At 40.6% G+C, this 23280-nt stretch overlaps 1 protein-coding gene across 2 annotated transcripts in view; it reads right to left on the reverse strand.

Moving 5' to 3' along the window:
- Positions 1-708: 708 nt before the first annotated feature.
- Positions 709-23280, reverse strand: part of LOC139711520 (hormone-sensitive lipase-like) — a 99304-nt gene continuing 76732 nt past the window's right edge. For both annotated transcript variants that reach the window (XM_071623488.1, XM_071623431.1), the window contains exons 5-8: positions 19087-19245; positions 11197-11341; positions 6172-7127; positions 709-1900 (exon numbers count right to left, since the gene is read on the reverse strand). In XM_071623488.1, coding sequence (XP_071479589.1) covers positions 1673-1900; positions 6172-7127; positions 11197-11341; positions 19087-19245 — 1488 coding nt within the window. In that variant the 3' untranslated portion in view covers positions 709-1672. The remainder of the gene's footprint in view (positions 1901-6171; positions 7128-11196; positions 11342-19086; positions 19246-23280) is intronic.

Raw genomic sequence — 23280 nt, forward strand, 5'->3', positions numbered from 1 at the left:
TGAAGTACAACTAAACCCCTTTTAATACCAGAAGTATTTAGGCACAAATCTTTGATATATTTCCTCTTTACTGGAAAGAATAATAAAAAATAAATAGATTAAAAAAAGAAAATTAAAAAAATGAAGAAAATATAGATATTCCTGTCAAATGACGAACTGTCACCATGGTAGATTAACAGTCCTTAAAAATCAAAATTCCGTGTGGAAGATAAAGAAGTCGAACACTTTGTGGAAAATTCCTTTGGCAACTAAGTTCTTTGTTTTGTCCCCCATTCCACAAGCATTGAGCAGGGAAAAATCACATCTTTTAGTAAGCACTACTTCATGCTGTACTCCAGAAACAGTCCTGTCATTCAACCAGAAATAAATAAACTTTTTTTTTCTTCTTTAACCAAAATGCTGCTATTTCTCTAGACCATACAGGCATTTTGCTATTAAAAATAATTCATTAAAAAAAAGAAGAAGAATGTATTCATTCCAGATAAGCAGCAAATATGCACAATTTTCCTGTGCAATCTAAAACAATTATTTGATGACAGTATGTGGTTCTATTTGAAGTCAATCCAGTTAAGAATTCTTCCATGAGGATTTCAGATGCAGTGTTATCCAATGACAAAACAAAAATACACCTATCAAGGCAATCCCATTCAAACTCGTCCGGCACTACATGAACTGCCTGGCAATCCTCTAAGATGATGAATGGGGTTGCCTGGTCAGGCATTGCCAAATATCTTGGCCCTGGGAAATACCGCGGGCTCTACAACATTATTCAAAATCAGCTTCCAACCTGTAAACCAGTGTCCCATGCATAGACATTGATGTATGCACAGATTCAGTCCATTACAAACCAAAGTGAATCCGAGTACTGGACCTAAAACTTCAGGGCACTATAAAAGACTGTGACAGCCAAAAAATTTGTCCATCTCTAACGCTCTCTTACAGCCAGATTCAAAGTTTTATTCTGCAAATTGGCCGACATCGTCTATTCCTCAGCAGCCCCTGGGCAGTTGCTTTGGGCATTTTTGTTTTTGAATTTATTGTTTTCTTCTCCCCCTAAAGACTACTTTAAGAAAGAGTGCAAGTAAATTGCCGGCCATTCCTAAGCTGAGTGTGGGGCTCTGTCATCCACCCACACACGACACCTACAGTGGCTGCGGGAGATAAAATATGCATAAATATGGCGGTGGAGGCAAATGCCCCGATTTGCAAGATGCGGGGGTTAAAGTGGCCCCTTGGTACATCCCGTGGGTCGTTAATTTGCATTTTGATGATCACTCCGCACTCGACGGAAGTACATTCAAAGGGAGAGCAGCCGTGATGTACAGATATTTTTCTCATGTCGGAATGAAGCTTAATCTGTACTATTAGGCAGCTGAGTGGGGACACACTTTCATCGTCAAGAAGAGGAGCATTCTTTTTTAATATCATATTTTTGTCTTTTCATCTTTCTCTTTTTCCCAGGGAAGGATTTATTGCCTTTCTTGCTCTCATGGGGTGGCATATCTATGACAGGAGTATCAAAAGGGAGCTAAGAAGAAGAAGAACTCTTCACGCGCACACTCTTTTTGTCCAATGGATTATAGGATGAAACCGGCAAACAGCGATGAGTGTTTAGTATTTGTGGCAACCAGCTCTGTGCACAAAAACAAAAAAGACGAAGAGACAAACTGCGTCATTCTCCCAACGTCTCAAACTCGTCGTCGTGGAAACCGTAGAGCACGTGCATGATGTGGCGTACGCAGACCATGGAGGCCTCCTTGCATTCCTTGCCGACCGTGGAGAAGTTGAGGAACCCGTGGGGGAGGTGGTCGATGACCTCCAGGAAGACAGGCCGGCCTATCGAGCGCAGCTTCTTGGCGAAGCTGACCGAGTCGTCCAACAGCGGGTCCAATGCGCAGGCCTGGGAAGGCGGGAAGGAGGGATGGGAAAGGAATGACCATTAAAAACCACAATCAGCAGAGAAGAAGAAAGACTAGAAGATATCTTACACAGAAAAAGAAGATGAAATTCTACAAGAGGGAATTAGCTTCATGAAATGTAACAGTGCTAAAAAGCTTTTATCACATCATGTTGAGTGCTAATAAAAATCTATGAGGCCTTGATACACACATACTCTACTAAAGTTTCCACAAACACTTTTTTTTCTCTCTCTCCTTGCTCTGGCTTCAGTTTTATAATAGTGATTACAATTAATGGAATACAGGAGTCAAATAGATTCATGAGGAACAAGGAAAAGTAGAAATTACGCGGTGCATAATATATGTCCCAGCCGGAAGTAGCATTTTGTAGCAAAATGTGCAATATAGGTAAAAAATCAAGGTCAAAGGTCAAACAAGTCAAAGGTCAAAATTCTGTGTAGAAGTTTTGAAGCCCTCACCTAGTGCCATCACATAAAGCAAATGGAATCAAAATTGGGTTAGAAATGGCGAAGGAGTAGCATTTTGTAGCCAATGTACAATATAGGTCAAAAATCAAGGTCAAAGGTCAAAGAAGACAAAGGTCAAAATTCTGTGTAGAAGTTTTGAAGCCCTCACCTAGTGCTATCACATAAAACAAACGGAATCGAAATCGGGTTAGAAATGGCGAAGGAGTAGCATTTTGTAGCAAAATGCACAATATAGGTCAAAAATCAAGGTCAAAGGTCAAAGAAGTCAAAGGTCAAAATTCTGTGTAGAAGTTTTGAAGCCCTCAACTAGTGCCATCATATAAAGCAAACGGAATCGAAATCAGGTTAGAAATGGCGAAGGAGTAGCATTTTGTAGCAAAATGTACAATATAGGTAAAAAATCAAGGTCAAAGGTCAAAGAAGTCAAAGGTCAAAATTCTGTGTAGAAGTTTTGAAGCCCTCACCTAGCGCCATCACATAAAGCAAACGGAATCGAAATCGGGTTAGAAATGGCGAAGGAGTAGCATTTTGTAGCAAAATGTACAATATAGGTCAAAGGTCAAGGTCAAAGGTCACAACTGAAATTCTGTGTAGAAGTTTTAAAGCTCCCATGTAGTGCTATCATATAAAGCAAACAGAATCAAAATTGGCTCATAAATGACAGAGAAGTAGCAAATTGAACATTTTGATCACACACGGACGCACACACGGACGGACGCACGGACGTACGTACGGACGGACGCACGCACGCACGCACGGACGCACGCACGCACGGACGAACGGACGCACGGACACACACACGTACGGAGCCCGTTTCATAGTCCCCTGCTCGAACTCGTTCGGCGGGGACAATAAATTGGTGGTAGATTTCATGGCTTCAATACCAAGGTTTAGGCCTAGGAAGTGCAATAGATTAACAGATAGCACACAGGAATACCAAACAGATGGTCTGCTCAGGGTGTGCTTTTTCTTTTCCTGAAGCACAATATCTCTACAATAAAAAAAATTCCCTGTTCCTGATCATTCTTTTGACTGGCCCTGACAATGTTATCTATTTTCTTTACAGGTCATATTGGACCAGTAAATTTGACAATTTACTGGCCCGAGGGTTACAAGTTACTGGCCCGAGGGTGTTTGTTTGTTTGTTTGTTTTTGTTTTTTAATGTAAGGGGGAAGGGAGGAAATGACCATTAAAAACCACATTCAGCAGGGAAGAAGAAAGACTACAAGATATCTTAAATACAAGCCAGGACTGCACACTAAGCATTTTTTTTTTCTTCTATTGGGCAAACCTGTCCCCTGTCCAGATCAGTAAGTACCCATTTTTCCATTTTTACTGGTCTAAACCTAAAATTCATTGGTCCTTCAAAGTCATAAAATTCTTGCATTGCTTTGATTACCGATGTACTTCAATGTTTGGCAATTTGTCAATCAGTTGCAATAAAAAATAAATTTAAAAAATATCCTGGTCCTCATCGTTTTTAGGACTGGCCCTGACAATGTTATCTAATTCTTTTACTGGTCATGCTGGACCATTAAATTTGACAATTGTTGAAAAGTTACTGGCCCGACACTGATTTTTACTGGTCTGGGATCGTCGGACCAGTGCCAGTGATAAGTGTTGTGCAAGCAGACAAGGAAGAAGGAGAAACATCGGGGTGCGCTTGGTTAAAGGTACTGTTTACCTTAGGGAACAGTGATTTTAAAAAAATGCTCGAGATATAACTTGTGATGCATATGTGTAGGTCTGTTGCATCAGAAAACATCTTACCATACAAAAATTTATCAATAGCGCCTACAATATAAGGAGATATCACTATTTTTCTCAATAAACCGTAACTGTAGACGGTTTAGTCTAGAAACTTTTTTATTGTAACTATCGTTCACATTTTGTATGTTTATTACAATATTTAACATCGATTATACTGATTGAAATTTCTACAATGGTTGCTTCTATCCCTAACTCACATTTTAGACCTATTTTGAAGCACTATAGCCGGGTTTTTGTTCCATCTGCAAATGGTAAATTATGCCTTTGAACTGGAGACAGAGAGGAGGCAACATTTTGGGGTTGATGGGGAAAAACAGAGACAAAGAGAAGACGAAGAAATGGAGGAAAAATGTGAAAAATAGAGCCAAGAGAGGAAGAGAAATCTGAAGATGGAAGAGTGCCAAAAAGACAAAGATTTTAAAGGAAAATAAAGTTGTTAAAGAAAAGATTTTAAAGGAAAAAAAAGTTGTTGAAGAAAAGATTTTAAAGGAAAAAAAAGTTGTTGAATAAAAGATTTTAAAGGAAAAAAAGTTGTTAAAGAAAAGATTTTAAAGGGAAAAAAAGTTGTTAAAGAAAAGATTTTAAAGGGAAAAAAAGTTGTTAAAGAAAAGATTTTAAAGGAAAAAAAAGTTGTTAAAGAAAAGATTTCAAAGGAAAAAAAGTTGTCAAAGAAAAGATTTTAAAGCAAAAAAAAGTTGTTACAGAAAAGATTTTAAAGGGAAAAAAAAGTTGTTAAAGACAAGGGAAAAGCAGACAAGCAGATGAATAGATGGAAACAAAAATCCAACATGTCTCGTCACCCGACTTCCTCTACAGTGCATGAAACATGCATACGACACTGTCAAAGCACATCGCTAAATGCATTCTCATGACTGAATTATTTACGAGGCCCCTTTGCACAAAGCCTAGCTCAGCTGCTTGACAATTTCAATATAATATGTACGCAGAATGAGAATCTGGCTGATATCGGAGTAATGCACTGGTTTTTTAAAATATAGATACATGTGTGCAGCCAGCATCTAATGGGTTGTAATATGGATTGGGGAAGATTTGTGAGTGTTTGGTTGGAATATGACAATGACACAACACCTGTCCCGACAAAATGTGATCAAATTGGGTTACGCGACAAAGAAACAACTACCCACAACAGGGATGTGACTATACAGAGAAAGGGAAAAGATAGATGTCAATATAAGACGAAAGACAAGTGCAAAAAATGCATTCGTTGAAGCATCAAGAAGATAAGTGGGATTTAAAAAAAAGCCCCCCAAAAGGAAGCTAGACAGATATAAAACAGAAATGCTGCATTAAAGGGGAAGTTTCCTCAAATGTACATGTGGACTGAGCGAATGCAGTAATATTAGTGGAATGCAGCAATGAAAGTTTGACAAAAATTGGACTATCCCTTCAAAAGTTATGATTTATCTAATAAGTATCCGTGAGACAGTTTCTGTGCAGCCATTGCTGGATGAGAAGATTTGAATAGTGTGTGATGTCACAGAAGAAAAGTGATATTAAAAAAATGTACAAAGAATTCTGCAAAACTTTACTTTCCTAGCACACTGAAAAAGCAATTGACTTACCTCTTTCAGAAAGCAGGTGGAATATTACCCTTAATACATATCAATGACAAGTCAAAGGAATGTGTACTTTTCATTAAAAATGAAATTTTGTGGAATTCTCTTTATATTTTCCTTATTGTTGTTCTGCAATAGTGTCACAAACGGTTGTAGTCTTCTCATCCAGCCATGGCGACACCAAACGTTTGAACATTCATAACATTTGAACAGACTGTCTGATTTTCCTCTTTAATAGCTTCATTGATGTGTTGTAGTAATATTGCTGCATTCACTCAATCCATACGACTATGTTCATATGGGGAAAATTCCCCTTTTATTTCATTGTCATTCACACTACTCAAACTATCCAACTTGCTGGATTTCAGAAAGTATATTTCTGCTGCTACTTGATTGATTTCTCAAAATTCTTGTTGGCACCAATCCAAGTCACTTACAATTATGTGAACTGGTGGTAGGCCTTTAAGGAGCTCCTCATCCGATAACAGCGGCGACACGTACGGGTTCCACATGATGGGTGCATCGCGGAACAATCTGATTGGCGAGTTAACAAAGGAGGTAGGGGTGCGAACCCCGTCCGCACCCCCTTGCTCTGTACTCTTGGAAAAGTCCAGATGGAGGTCATCCCTGTTTTTGATGGACTTCGGAAGGGCGTCGGCAGGGTAGGGCGGCGGGATGCGGTCTGCCTCCGGTTTGGAGTCCTGCGAGTCCTCGTCGCCGCCCGGAAGACTGTGGGGGTGCTCCGCCGAGGTCGGAGGGTGTGAGGGGTCAAAGATCGCCACGGACTCCTCCCCAGTCTGGGACTGGTCACCGTTGATGCCCGACTGCATCTCGCCGTGTCCGGTGGTGGCATTGTCGATGGCGTCGCTGACCTGCTCCAACTTCTCAATGTCCGTGGGAGGGACCTCCTCCATGAAAGACGAGCCGATGCTGTCCGATACCGGCACGGCGTCCCCGTTGGACACGCCCCCTAGCGAGGTGGGCGTGGTCACTTTAGTACTGTTTGCATTCTCCTCCTTCGGGGATTTCCCCTCCCGGTCCCCGTCCACCGACGTCCCCTCGTTGGTTTTGATGGAAGCCCGCTTGGGGGAGCCCAGCACCCTGTCGTTGAGGTTGTCCACCACCGACGTTACCCCCTCCTCCGACATGAACTCTTCCTTGAGGCCCACGTAGGCCGACATGCAGCGCATGAGGACGCCAAAGGGCAAGAGGGGGTCAAAAAGGCACAGGAGGCGGGAGGGGGAGGGCGAGTGGTGGACCACGAAGGGCGTGTACATGGTGACGATGCCGTCGGGCACCTGGATGCCGTAGGAGGCCGCCCTCATGGCCACCGCGGTGCACAGGTTGCCCCCAGAGCTGTCTCCCGCTAGACATATGTGCTCGCCTGTTGAGCCTGCAGATAAAATAACATCAAATTTTCACACATGTAAGAGCAACCTCTTCAATACACCACACCACATTTATATTTAACCAATGTAAAAATATCAACACAGAGAAGAAAGCCAGACACCTACAAAAACATTTCAAGGTTTCAGGAAGACATGCCATATTGCTCTGCACAACATATTAAAGTTTATGTGAACATGTATCCACATAAAGTTTACCTGAAAAACTGCCACCATACGGTAGATACTGGTACACATACACACATTCAAAACTTAAGATAACATACAAGGAAAAAAAAAAAGATCTGGAAAAGCCACAGACTCAGTGACTGAACGAATGACTGAAAGTGTGCAAACTCATAAACAATTCTGTAATTAATATCACATTTTTTAATTCTTTGTGAAAATATGGAAAGCCACAAAATATAAAGAACTGAAAGAGAAAAAAATGGGAAATAGCATTCTTGTGTTTTGTAATGAAACTTTGGAGGTCACAGAAGTAAATCCGAGCGAGTCAAATCTTCTGCCTCACAGAAAAGTCTACGCCGTAGAAGCCTGGCGGCGATAGCGGCAGACACATAAAACACTTTGTATCCTCCAGTGACATGGCTAATGTCCTCTTGTATGACTTCCATGTCAGCCATTTCTCACCTTCCACGTCAAGTTCTATTTTGCAGGTTGTTGTTGTTGTTGATTTTTTTTAGCAGTGTCCCTTTCCAAAAGCTGAGACAGTCCAATTTCCATACTTTCCACTTACGATCCACAAGGGTGACGTTAAGTATGCAGTAATGTGCTTCAATTTTCTTTTCTTTGTTTTCTTTATTTTTTTCCCGTTTTTAGAGGGAGGATGGATATTGTCAACATGCGCTAATGTACCTGCGCCGCTGGCTAGAATTGGTAATGCGGTCAATGTGAATTATAGTCACTACAGAGTAAATCCATATCTTTGCTTCCATGTTCCTCTTAAGCTGTTTGACCCTTCATGTTGTGAGGCATTTAGCTTTATCTTGCCAAGTGTTTTTTATGTCGGAATTTTCAAAAAAAACCCTCCCACACTTGACATAGATGAAAAGTTGGAAAGCCCACTCAAGTGTCGCGATGTGCCCCCCGTCTAACAGGGAAGGCTATTTAGATGATGTACATGGGGGATTAAAAGATTATCTGTAGGTAACCTTAAGTCATTGGCTCTTAGTTTCCAAATATTTGTGTCCAGCATGCCTGCCCATTGGCACACAAAGTACAGTTTGGGTTAATGGTGCTGGTTTGACAGGGTTGACAGGGGTGTGGGAGGGGGAGGGGAGGGGAGGAGGAGGGATGCTGCCAATGTGCTATACGTGTATTCAATTTTTACATGAACTATGTATTCATTTCAAACCATGAATTAAAGCAAATATTACGGCTATACCTCTGATGATCAAAATTGACTACAGTAAAATAATCCAGGAAAATATGAAAATAATGCAAATGACAAAAAAATCAGATTTTTTCCTCCAAATTCAGAATGGTTGGGAGGTCCGTATATGGTCCATGACTGATGTGTGAACGACGATGTGATTTTGTCGCTTGCAAGAAAGGTAACACTCTGTATATCTTTGAAAGATCATCCTTCCACGAGAGAAAATGCGGCAACATTCAATTCCAGACTCCCCGACGGAGGCCTCGCTGCCTACAATCTCACTCATAAAGGGCTAACGCACACATAAATAAAAATGTAGGGCTGCAGTTGAAAGGAGAACAAGATGTTTACAACATGTGATACATATCTGTCCTCGACTGCTTTACTTATTCATCTTCTCTTTTCTGTTTTTCTTTCTTTACCTCTTCTTCAGGATGGGTTTCTACCCCCTTCTCCTCCCCTTCCGCTCTCAAAGATACAAACTAGACATTAGATTAACAGAGACAGAGAGAGAGCGATGGACATTGATATGCCTGGGTTAGGCGAGTCGATCACACTAGAGTTGACGGAGCATGGCATTTGTCTTTGCCGACTCCGAAGATGTCCCCTTGTTCTGACCGCCCATCTCCACTCTCATCATTCTTGAGTTCCTCACACGCAACATGAGCAAACAATCTGGCACATATTAGGGTAGCTTTTTGAGTGTACAGTGATCCATCAGAATAGGTGGAAAAAGAAATAGAAAATGAAACCTGAACCTGCAATCTCAAACAGTATAATTATCTTTAACGGCTAAAAAGGGATTCCCCCCCCCCCCCCCCCCCCCCCGTTCTTCTCTTTTTCATTTTGTATCTTTTTTTCTCTAAACTTGCAATAACTCAGTACGAGGGAATAATTTTCCAACTCGAAATTGATTAGCAAGTTCAGCTGATGAACCATATTTCACACAGTATACTGGACACTTCTATGGAAAGAAAACTGCTACACAAATGTCAGTTTGTCTAGCAGTGGTGTAAAAATTCATAGCAAATTGTGATGCATTATCAGGAAAACTATTTCCTGCGGTATGTTTGTTTGTTTGTTTGTTTTTTAAGTTGTAAACATTGGATACAACCAATTATGTTCAAGCCCTTGTACAGCAGAATATGAACCCCTTACCCCTCCATGCCACAGTAATTTTGGGCAACAAGAAAATTTGTTGAATCCAACTCCCCTTTGCCTGCACCTCCCTCCAATTGGATTAAGGAAAAAAAAGATGAAATCGAAACTGGGATCTGCCTACTACAATAAAATTCTTTCACTTTTAATTACTTGAAGGTGGAATAGGCTGTGTTTAGAGCACTGAACAAGACTTCTATACATTGGTGGTGGTGGTGATGACGATGATGATGATGATGATATTGATGATGATGATGAGGATAAAGTGATAATGGTAGTGGTAGTGATGATGATGGTGGTAGTGATGATGACGGGACGGTGACGGTGACGGTGACGGTGACGGTGACGGTGACGGTGACGGTGACGGTGACGGTGACGGTGACGGTGACGGTGACGGTGACGGTGATGATGATGATGATGGTGATGGGGATGATGATGACGATGATGATGATAATAATAATGAAGATGATGATGGTGATGATGACAATGATGATGATGATGATGATAATGATGATAGTGATGATGATGCTGGAGATGATGATGATGATGATGGCACTCAGTATTGATGTGACACCATTTATCTGCTCCAGTTGTTGAAGGGAGCTTGTCTTTACCAATATGTTATTGATCACATTTGAAAAAAAAATAATTATCCTCGAACCCTTATCAAGTTTTTGCACCCTTACTGTACTCTGTTCGCTGATTAGCATGCACACTGGCGTGCATTTTTCACCAACAACGTCTGGAAACTAACAGTCGATAAATAGAGATTTACCTAATGCCCACAATCAATTGTTTCACCACAGCCTTTTTGTTGAAGAGAAGCACATTGCTACACACGAGTTTGGATAGCCAGCTGAATACTGATGACAAAATTTTGCAAGTTTAGCCGAGTGTCTACGCACCGAGAGAGGTAAATGACTGCCCGGACTACAAAGGACAGTTTAACTAGCGACAAATGTCACCGATGTAAAAGACACACATTTATCATAGAGTCTTGCCCAGGGTATTTTGGAGAAAAAGTCAGTCGCCCACGGTCTCCACAGATCAGATGCAGCCCATCTCACTTCCAGATGAATTATCTACCACCGCCACGTTCTATTAATGTCTCACATGGGCCCTGCAGCTATCACTTACTTCCATGTATGTATGTGCCAAATATCACAGAAGTTCAAGTCTGGTCTAACTGAGTCAACAGGGAATTGTTTTTGTTGTTTATTTCCAAGTAACACTGAAGATTCTGATTCCCACCCCTTCCCCCAAGCAAGAGAGAAGAATTAAACATGAATACGAAGCTTTTATCCCCCCGCCATAATGCAGACAGTCACTTTGCAACCACATCTGCTTTCAGTTCTATTCTATTTAGCTGCCACTCTCCATTCCGGGGTCAGTTGCAAGAGTTTAGACCAAGGGTCAGTCACATTAAAAAAAACAAAAACAAGAAGATTATGTCTTTATAAGCAAGGGAATGGAGGAGGAAGAGAGGGGTCACAAAGAAGTATTAAGAGGGGGCGAACTCTTACCTAAATATGGTGCATTCTTGACTGCCCAGGCGTAAGCGAAGAAGCACTCCTCGAAGGCGCGGGGAAACGGTTGCTCAGGAGCCAGTGAGTAGTCAATGGAGACGATAGGCACTCCTAGGTCTTTGGCCCACGATCTTAGGTAGATCTGGAAGAACAGAGTGAGAGAGAGAAAGAGAGAAAGACAACATAAGAGAGGTTGAGCAACAGATGGAGATATATGCATACATGCTGTACATAAATGGATAGATAAATAGATAGGTAGGTACATGAATAAATAAACAGATAGATAAATGAATTGGTAGGTAGATAAATAGATAGATAGGTAGATCGAAGATAGATAGATATATAGATAGATAGAGAGAGATATCTGTAGACAGGTAAATAAAAAGAAAGATTGACAGATAAATAGGTATAGATAGATGGATAGACAGATGCATTAATAAATAGATAGGTAAGCAGATAGATAATAAAGAAATAGATAAGAGATAGATAGATAGGTAGATAGATAGATAGATAGATAGATAGATAGATAGATAGATTAGATAAGATAGATAGATTGATAGATTAGATAGAGATTGATAGATTGATAGATAGATAGATAGATAGATAGATAGATAGATTGATAGATAGAGAGATTGATAGATAGATAGATTGATAGATAGATAGATAGATAGATAGATAGATAGATACACATGTAGATAGATAAATAAATAGATATAGGTAGATAGATATAGGTAGATAGGTGGGTAGATAAATAGATAGATATATAGATAGAGAGAGATATATATATAGAAAGACAGAGGGGAGAAAAAGATAGGGAGAAGAGGAGGGACAAGGGAAAATAATGAAAAGAGGAGAGAGGAAGGGAGATAGATGGCAGACACACACAAACATAAAAGAGAATGTGAAGGGAGAGGGAAGATAGAGAAGGGCAGACACAGACAGACAAACATACAAGAGAGGGAAGAAGGGAGAAAGGGAAGGAAAGAGGGAGAAAAGAGAGACAGAAGAGAAACAGATGAAAGTATATGTGAGAAAGAGATAGGAAAGACAGATACATGAAAGAAAGAAAAAGGGTGAGAAAAGGGATAGAGGGAAGATAGGGAAGAAGGAGGCACGAAGAAATTCAGAGACATTGAAAGAAAAAAAAGAGTAGAAGAGAGGGATAGACAGATCAAAGAAGGAAAAGAAAAGTAGATGGGAGAGGAAAAAACAAGAGAGAGAGAAAGAGAGAGAGAGAAATAGAGGAGAGATCGCAGAGATGCAGAAAGAAAGTGGGGTGTGGCAAAAGAGGAAAAAGAGGGGTGAGAAAAATTATTGAGAATGGGGGTGGATGAAAGAGAGCGTGGGAGGAGGAGGAAGAGAGAGAAGAGGGGAGAATGATAAGGAGATTGAGAGATGGAAGGAGTATTGGTGAAACAGAAAGACAGATAGCAAAAGAGGAGAGAGGAAAAATAGAAGAAGGGAGAGAACAGGAATAGAGGAGTAAAGATACAACATGAAAACTCAAAGCATGCAAAGTTTCAAAGAATGTTCCCCATTTAGGTCAACCATCCCCCGAGGACCGGTGACCATGTTCTCTGAAAATGTTCTCCGGGACACCCAAGGTCCCACTCGACGGTCGGTTAGAAGTGGGCATTTTACCACTCGAGAGCCATTAGCATGCTCCTCTTTCTGTTACTATGATATAACTGGGGGTCCTTTTACCCCTTGACAGAAATTCAGCTGTGGGTGGGAAGTGGGGAGTGGAGTGTACTATCATTGAGCCTGATCCGTAGTCACTTTAAGTAGGAATTCGTCAATTTGTGCTGTAGAATCAATCCCCCAACTCCCACTCCCTTTCCTAACTATGTTCTCTAACCACAGACACATATATTTGACATTTGCAGGAATGAAAAAGAAAAAAAAAACTGATATATGTATTGAACTGACAAGCTTGCACAAAGACTTCTATTTGTGTTCACAATGCATCATTGTTAACTGACCCATATTTATGCAATACCAGACAATGAACCAACTTTCAGCACTTATAAGTTTTCTCCTTAAATCTTTTAATTTCACCATAGTTTCATCAATCTACTACAAAATCTTTTGACATTCTGCAAGTTTAATGCCCTTGCTCAATGGATTCAATCTCCCTTGATAATCCGAGTACATGAGAAAGTAATTCAATAGGGCATTGAATCGCTATAATCGCATTTCACACAATGAAAAGCAGAAGTACAATGACTCCTCAGACTTTGCTACAAATCATGTAAATCTTTTATGGCTCTCTCTCTGCAAAATGCAAGGAAAAGTAACGATAGATAAAACGGAGGGGGGGGGGGTAAGATGGAGAGGAAGAGGGGCGGGGAGGGGGGCAGGGAGAAGACCAGAGACAATACGATGGGCAAAGATAAGAAAGTGTCATGTTGGCTTTGCCACAGGTGACAGAGACGAACGACAGCTCTATCTATTTCTCTTTCTCTCTTGCGGGCTCAGGCACAAGCCCGGAGTCTGGCGGGATGCGGAAAATCAGGGTCAAGTATTCGCCGCGAAAGGGAGCTGCTCAAGGCGTCGTCTCTATGTGTGCTGATGCATCACCTCCCATGGTTTCCCCGTTTCACACGGCGATCTTAATACCCAGGGGAGGTTGTTCGCACTGGCCGCTGTATAGGTGAGCAAAGCCCAGATAGGAATTTTCGCATCATACCTACTGCAAAGCTTCTACTGAGAGCTAATAAAGTAAACACTTCTCTGTCCAAGTCTTGAGTTGTGCGGGGGGAAAAAAAGAGAGAAAAGACATACTTCCTTTTTCCAAAAAAAAAAAAAAAAAAAAAATTCATACACAAGTTTCTGACTCCAGACAATGGCAAGTCAAGTGATCAGGGAAGCTGAATTTAAAAGTATAATAAAATATAAAGTATCTTTCTGCAATTTCATGTGAACTACATGTATGTGCATGAGCATTTTTGTGACACGTGTTTGTGTGATTGAATGTGTGTGTGTGTGTGTGTGCATGTGTTGCATCTGTCCTATGTAAATATGTTACTATTATACTTCTTGTTAATATGTTTAAAACTTTAGTATGTTTTGTTTTATATGTTTATCCGGGACCCCTTTTTTACAAGCTCTGCTTCTTTTGGGGTCCCAAACCATTCATTATTCTTAATGCTGTATCCTTTTGTAAAATGTCAAATGTTTAATGAATTGGTTAAATGAACTTGAACTTGAACCTGTCCTTACCGTTCCTGATGTATCCGCTCAGTTCTTTTGCAAACCTAATCCCGAAAGAGCATGGATAGTCCTCATCAAAAATATCATGCATGCAATGGTTTTGTATGGAAAGAGAGAAAACAGCTCCAAACCACTACCTCACCATCCCCAAAGAACCAAACTTTGACCAACATAAGACAACCTGTCTCTGATAGACACACCATTCATTATTGCGGTGGTGGCAACATATCAAACAAAGGCTGCATTCTTCTGACTGACACATAGGATGATGATGATGAGAAGGACAAGCAAACACTTGGGCTAGCAAAGGTCTCGAAAATCATGCTGAAACTACTACCATATCCATGAACAAATGCCACCAATGTCTTAAATCAGTTTTTGAGATGGCCAACACAAATTAAAAACTAAAAAATTCTGATTATTCACAGCTTTTTACTTTTTTGAAGCATTACATAATTATCATTTTCTACCACAGCTTCCTTTTCTATACAATATCAGAGATATCATAGGTACGGGTTTGATCCTGGACTATGCAGCTCAAATACATCAAACTCGAAACATTGTTAAACAATGCCTATATAAAGATGCCATGGCAACAACAAGACATTGGCGGACAATCCAAATACATATTCAACTACAGTGACACGAGAATGAAAAAACGAGAAGAGAAAGAAAATGAAGAAAAACAGTCTGGCACGATTACCAAGTGACGCAATAAAAGAAGGGGTCTTCTTTTTGCCCCAAAGCATTGCTGAGGAGATTTCAAGAACCTCTTCTTTTTTTCTTTTTTTTTGAAGACGGAGTCATCATGTTATTCTGAATACACCTGCAGGCCGCAAACATTGAGGCGCAGAACCAGACGTGCTCATCGCAACGTTTGCGGGGATTTGCTCCTTCTCGACGGCTCTTGCACAGAAGAGGTGGCGGCTAGAGAGATCAATCGTTCATCTCCACGGAGACGGGGGTGGGGCATCACGAAAGGTGACACCCCCTCGACCCTCCATAGCTCAAACGAAGAGGATGCACCTTTTGTACGACGAAGGACGCTTGAGTCTCGTGAGAAGTGGGACGCCAACAACGTTCCTGCTAACTTTATCTCTCTCTCTCGGCACGGGGCTGCATGATGAAATCGGCTCGCATTTCATAGGCACCTGACTACACAGCAAAACAAGCAAAGGGGGCTGATCAAACAACGTTACATTCTTCGGAGATGGTCGGAGGAATTGATGAGAAAAAGAATCTACCTGCTCAGACAAAAAGAAAAAAAAAAGAAATCTGTAGGAGGAGAAGAAAGCTCAGATTATTTGCCAACAATCGAAGAGACTCAATCTACACCCCTAAATCACCATGACAACAGAGTGTACCTGAAAAAATGTGAACTTTCCTCTCTGCCAGTACGGGATCAAGCCTCACGATTTGTCTCATCACAAAATCCCTCAACCTGTCGTCCGACTTTGTGTCAAGACCCATCGCACGCAAAACAGCTCTGGAACAACCGAATACAGTGATCATGATAAAGTAACCAGTGGGTATGACTCTATTATATTGAGCAAGTCTGCTCCCCCCCCCCCCCCCCAAAAAAAAAAACCAAAAAACAAGAACAAATAACAACTCTATAATTTGTGATTCTCCAAACAAGCACATCTCCGCAACAGCAGTTTACTCAGGATGATAATCAAAACTGCAAGAGCTTACAGATAACGATGGTACCTGTCTTCTATCCAGAAAAAAGAAAATGAGAAGTGGTAAGTAGCACTTAGAGGCACCCTTTAGCAATGTTTACATAATAATGAATCTGAAGTGCATGAGCAAATATGTTACTAATGTTTAGAATATTGTGTACAAATAAAGCTTGACAAATTATATAGAATGCAACTGGATGTGATTATCAAATGCTGCAAAAATGTTGGAGAGAAAAAAATAAAAATCAGCATTATCAGTCTGCCATACGCAAGTTTCCCCTAAAACAATCTCACCAGGAATTTAAAAAAAGAAGCTTTATTAGCAGGGTGATATTTGATATCTTGACAGTGATAACATAATTCCCTAGAGTCTTGTCTACTTTGTATGTGCTTCTATATCCCTTTGAATATCATTATACAGCTACAGTGTAGCTGAGACTAACGTTTATACTCCACAATGTCACACAATATTTTTTTTAAACAGTTACCATGCCAGCTGCTCCGAGACTCACTATTGATCATGCCAGATAGTGGAAATCTCAGGACAAGAAATATGAAACCCGACTTAATGGCGCAATAATCCCTCACCGAGTTTTTTAAAAATTCAGACGCGGCTGCCACAAACAAAAACATCATGCAAGCAGAAACAATTTAACGACTCTACTGGCCGCAGAAAGGTGAAAAAAGAACAGAAGATACATGTGCAAGAACAGAAGCAGAAAGCGGTAATCTTTCTTCCCAGAGACCGCAAATCCCAGCGATGAGGCAAAAGGCACCGAGATGGGGGGAAGTTCCTGGCGTTGCGGCTTTAGCAGCCATACGAAAATCCGAGGAAAATCACTCATGTGAAAATTGTCTGATTGCAACACACGATGGCGGAAAGGAAAGACATATCGGATGAAGAATGCATACACCACAATCAACAACAATTACAACCTGCTTCATTTGCAAACAGAAAGGGAAACACAGGGCATTAAAGGCATAATTTACCATTTGCAGATGAAACAAAAACCCATCTTTAGTGTGTCAAAATAGTTCTAAAATGCAAGTTAGGGATAGAAACAACCAATGTAAAAATTTCAATCAGTATAATTGATGTTAAGCATTGTTAAATACCCAAAATGTGAATAATAGATCTAATAAAAATGTTTCTAGGCTAAACCGTCTACAGTTATGGTTTATTGAGAAAAACAGTGATACCTCCTTATATTTCATGCTTAATTGCAAAATCCTTACATGGTAGGATGTTTTGTGATACAACTGACCTACACATATGCATCAAATGTGGTATCTCAAACATTTTTTAAATCACTGCTCCCAAAGGTAAACTGTACCTTTAATTTTAATCACTATTATGAAACTGAAGCCAGAGCAAGGAGAGAAAAAAAAAAGTGTTTGTGGAAACTTAGATTGTGCATGCATCAAGGCCTCACAGATTTTTAAAAGCACTCAACATGATGTGATAAAAGGTTGTTAGCACTGTCACACATTTCATGAAGCTAATTCCCTCTTGTCGAATTTCATCTTGTCTGATCACTTGGAATTACAAGATTTTCAGCATTGTAACATTTCATGAAGTTGTTTCTTTCTTTTAGAATTTCATCCATTGTCAAATCGCAGAGAATTTTTACAAGATTAAAAAGGGGGACAGAAACTTGTAAAGGAAATCTACCTAGTATTTTGATACACACTATTAACACATGTCATCTGGTCTGGATTGTTGCTTCAATCATCTACAGATGAAATAAGGAACACACACAAAAGAGTTAGAGATTAGTTGTTTTTCAAAGATACCTGAAGGGGGTGGGGGTGGGGGGGGGGGGGGGTGAAGGATGGAATAGATGAGTCAAATAGATCCATAAGGAATAAAATGGTAGTAGGTTTCATGGCTTCAAAACCACGGTTTAAGCCTAAGAAGTGCAACAGATTATTAAACAGATATTACACAGGGATATCAAACAGATGGTCCGTTCAGGGTCTGCTTTTGTGTTTTTCCTGGAGTGCGATATCTCTACGACAGGAAATGAGAATGGAAACCGCATCAACGTCTGGAAATGAGAATGGAAACCGCATCAACGTCTGAGGCTCTGGCCGCTCTGATACTATTAAAGCGAGTATCAGCGCTGGGAATCCTCCAAACAGATTCATCAAGAAATCAAAACCGGGAATGGAAATACGAGTACGGGGAAAATGAGGAGAAAAAAAAAAGAAGAAGGAGAAAGAATTAAATACACAGTGTATGTAAGCGCATGTGCAAACAAGTTTAGGACAGTGGCCCCGCAGCTACTGCAGAGACTTAACAGCAGATGACAAATTGGCGGGACATCCCCACTTGCTGGAAAGCTTTGCGGCAAATTGTAAATAATAGAGTGCCAGCAACAACGCGTATCGCGTTTCGGGGAAAAACCGTGCGACTCTTGTTCAAGACGATTTCCATTAATAGAGGTCATTGCCTTCGTTTGGCCTCTGTATGTGGAATGTGGGAGGGGAGGGATGGGCGGGGGTGGAGGGAGGGGGGAATTGGACAAGTGCCAGATAATCTGCGACACTAGAATTCAAACGTCATGTTTTGATGCAATGACCAGTCTATATAAAGAAATCTGACGTCTTGTTTACCAGCGCATTAACTGCACTCTCTCGCCAACATGAAGATTGCCACAATAGGAGGGTGTTGGGGGAGGGGTACGATGACAGCAAAATTTTGTGCCCACGAAAACAGTCTGTGTCTGAAAAGGATCGTTCTGTTAAATCAAGTAGGTAGCAGAGGTTCCACAGGTAGTATTGAGGAACATGGAAGGTGGGATATCGAAGTCATAACCCTGATCATTCCAGACTTAGACTGGCCAAGTCACATTCTACTTTCTTCCGAGCCCCTGACCAAAGCATGATACTCCAAAATCTTCAAACATAATGCCTCCAGCAACACTTTGTGACAGGGACATAAAAAAAAAAGATGGCCATCCGGCAAGTTGCCGTGGGTTTCGAAACGTACCTCGTGTGATTTTGATGTGTGCGCCACGAAGCCACCTCCATGTATGTGTATGAGCAAACCCTTGGACATGGGACTGGGCGGCTTCTTGGCCGGTTTCTTGGTACCCCGCGAGTTCTTTCCGTTCTGTTGAGCAGTCTCCTCAGCCTCATTCAGCCAGCCCTGAGATGAGAAGACGCAAATGGGATGAAAAAGAAAAGAAAAAAGAACTGAATTAATTGTTAGGAACAACATCAAGTACATCTCTTCTTCTGCTTTTTCTTCCTCAACAAAGGCAAATGTTTCAAGAAAGTTAAAATCTGTGAGCAACAGAATGACAAAACCTCAATTTTACTCATAGAGTATGGTTGCGAAAAGAACCAACCAGTTTGAAAACAGTTTACTAGCATGGCGATTGTATGAATCACAAAAAAAAAATATTTTGATAGTGATAGAGTACTCTTTCTAAATTTGAATGCCATAATTGGAATCTTTTACAACATCATTCTCTATTGCATGATTCACAGAGATCGTAACAGCAATGAAAGGATTTCTTGTCTAAACTTCTGCATCATGCTCGAATGTCATCATTTTAATCCATTAGACCGCCATTCCACAGCTCAGTCGCCAAAGATTAACCATTCCCGTAATTGAGCCAACCACCACGCTGAACAGTGTCTGCAAAAAGACAATCACTTCGCAGCGATGAAAGAATCGGGGCAACTCCTCAATATCACCATGGTAACGGCACACGCCGCACCTGCGAACAGGCAAACGCAGGCATCAGGCTCGCTCGACTGTAAATAGGAGCATATTGGAAGACATCAAGGCCCCTCCCTGGGGATGGCTGTGGATAGAATTCTAAACTTTTTGAGAAGCTGTTCGGATTTGCTGACGTCCCCCGGTGCTCTTTGCCGGTGATCCTGGCATGTGCCTAATCCTCAACTGAGCGAGCAATCTAATCTCCCACTGAATTCATTTAGTCTCGTCTGTGACATGTCTGTGTACGATGTTGATAGCATTCTAAGATCTCGGCCCTAGGAGTGTTAATATTCCACATTATCCTGAGAAGGCAAAGTAATGTTTTCATGTCAAGACACGCTGTGCAGAAAACAATAATGGGATGTAATTAAGAACTTTTCAATAGCGCAGAAAACAATCCTGGGATATAATGTCAAGAACTATTCTTTACATTTCTATTTAAGAATAATCTCAAAGGAAGGGGTCATTTTGAAAGCAAAACAAAAAATAGCACAAAAATACTTCAGGGACTGTTCATCGCATGCTAAAATGATACACTTGATTTCTCTTTCATCATAGAAGAATTAGAACTTTCAGCTATACGTATAAAGAAATCCCCACAAGCTTTTGGTGCAGCTGCAAAATACAAATCCCTTTCATTAATCAGACCATGAGGGAAGCTACTGAATAATATCAAAGCATGAAAAACGCATACCTTTGATATGTGCATGTCAACGCTCCTTTGTTACTGGACATCTGTTGGCATATGCAATTGGTCAGTATTATTAATGCAGAAGAAATTTGCATAAACCATGGTCTAAATTAAAACCAGCTTCGTGAATTTGGGCCACTGAGTTTCCCAATTTAATGATGTCAAGAATATCAATCAATTTGATAATGTCAAAATGATGATTCTACCTGCAAAATTTCCCCCAAACCTAGTGAGTTACAGGTAATACTGAAATACAAGAAACCTCCAGGAAGCTCGAGTGTCTGGGAAGTGGACATTCAACGATCACCATGTCATCAATTGCTCGTAAAACATATCCGGACGTGATACATGTCCGAAAATTCCTGCACGGGATAGTCTTACAGGAAACGCACCCACGAAGAAGGAAATGTAATTTCGGGTTTGCTGACGGCAAGTTTTGCTTGGGCATGACAGCATCTCGGTTGCACATGTGAAAAGAATAAATGCAATTTTAGGATGCTGCCGGCAAGTTTCGCCTGAGTGTAATGACATCTTGGTTGAAGACATTTTACACGGGTCTGTTACGTCTTTCGTTCCTTTTTTTAATTGCTTTGGATGAAAGTATCAATCTTGAATTCTCGGCAATGAACCCTCGTTCAATTTACAAATGATATCTCATCAGTTTTGCAAGGGCTATACATCCTATGACGTAAGTCTCTTTGGAAAATGAGACAGCCATACCTCTAATTATCTTCTAATCTCTTCTGAATCATGTTTTCTGGTGTTGGCAATTTTCATTCAATATTCAGAAATCTATTTTGGGTCCCCAAATAATATGAACAAAAAAATATACTTAACAGCAGTTTATTTCTAATCAAATATCTATTACAGCAACTCAACTCTAGACAACAGAACACGAATCTCTGCTCTGTAGTTACATGTGCATGTGCATGGATGAATAAATGAATGAATATGTGTATATATGTGTGCACTTATGCATGGGCATGTGTGCGTGCCTGTGTGTATGCACATAATGTGTGTGTGTATGCATATCTGATTGTAAGAATGTATACGGTGTGTGTATGAATGCATGAACGTGTGTTTCAGGACTATGAATGCAGAAAACATATGTGACCCTGCACCACAAAACAAACAAAAAGTCACCAGACATGAAATTTTAGTTAAGAGCATATTCTGAAAGAGCAGACTTTTAGCTTTAAAATGATGTATAACTCAAATCAGATGGACTCTCCTAACCTATCTAAATATTGGAAAGAAAGCACACACTCTGGAAAAGTGTGAACCGAGAAAAGAGGCTCTGGAGTACAGGGTCTATTCAGCTATCAATCTTCACCAAACCGTGCAAGCTGTGCGATGAATGGGACAAAAAACTGGGTGTAAACCACCGGAGCAACAACAATGAAGAGATTATCAGATTAGGCTGAAATTAACCATGTTCCATCAACACATTCTGTCCATGATTAACGTCAACTTTCAAATCGGTAGCTTTATCCCTTCAAAGGTTATACTAGACTTGAAAGCGAAATGAAGGTGTGTACATGTGTGTACAGTATGTGAAGTCACATATCCACAGTAGATATCAAACTACCAGTCAGTCTGTGTATAATGTTTATCTCCTCTTGATTATTATCGCGTCTGAAATCATATCCACGCATCCATGTACGGCGATATCGTCTGGAAATCTCTCTTCAGGCTAGTCGAGCTGTTTGACTACCGTCTGCCCGGCTCTCTGTCTGTCTGTCAGTCAATCTGTTTGACCACTGTCTGCTTTCATTCCTGTCTGTTTGTCAGTCTGTCTGATGTTTGACGAGAGAGTGCAGGTGTTTCCGTCTCAGACACTCTGCGTTTTGCTTCCATCTTGTGTTATGACCACAGACCTGTGGGAGATATTCTCAATGCATTTCTGAACTGTCTTTCTCTCTCTCTCTCACTTTCTCTCCTCTTTCTTTCTCACTCTCTCTTTCTCTTCTCTATCACTCTCCCTCTCTTTTTCTCATCATTTTTTCCATTTTTATACCAATTCTATCTCTTGCTCTCACACTCTTCCTCTCTGAATATGTGCATCCATATATTATCTGTCTATATATATATATATATATATATATATATATATATATATATATTCTTATATATATATATATATATATACACACATATTATACATTCATACATTCTCTTTCTCTTTCTCTTTCTCTATATTCATATACATATATTTGATACATCTATTCATAGATTCCCTCTCTCTTTCTTTCTATGTGCATATATATAGACATATTATATATCCCTCCCTCCCTCTCTCTGTCTGTCTCTCTCTCTCTTCTTTTCTCTCACCATTTCTATCTCATGTTCTCACTCTTCCTCATCCTATAAAAGGATATCTCTCTCTCTTTCTTTCCCTTTCTTTTTTTTTCTCAGCCTTTCTATAACTTGCCCCGACTTTCTCTCTATTTTTCTCCCTCTCTTGCCCTCTCCTACAAATAGCGTGTATCCACGATATTGATGAAGTGCTAACCACACATTAAGATGCAGTCCCATCCCTCAATGTCTCCATCCACCATCAAAACATCTTCTTCCCTCACTTCCCCCATTGCTCACTCCCCAAATGCCGCTGGATGTGCAAACACACAACACACCCCCACCACTCACCCAGACAGCTGGTGGCTTTTTGAGGGGAAGACAACCCAGCCGGCGCTGTATACACGCTGCCATGGCAACCGCATCATTTGCCAAATCACGGCAGCAGCCAAACACACATCAGGCAGGAG

Source organism: Diadema antillarum, unplaced genomic scaffold (genome assembly GCF_040938485.1).
Source record: "Diadema antillarum isolate AM-2024a unplaced genomic scaffold, OU_Dant_1.0 scf00000004, whole genome shotgun sequence".
In the NCBI taxonomy this organism is placed as follows: domain Eukaryota; kingdom Metazoa; phylum Echinodermata; class Echinoidea; order Diadematoida; family Diadematidae; genus Diadema; species Diadema antillarum.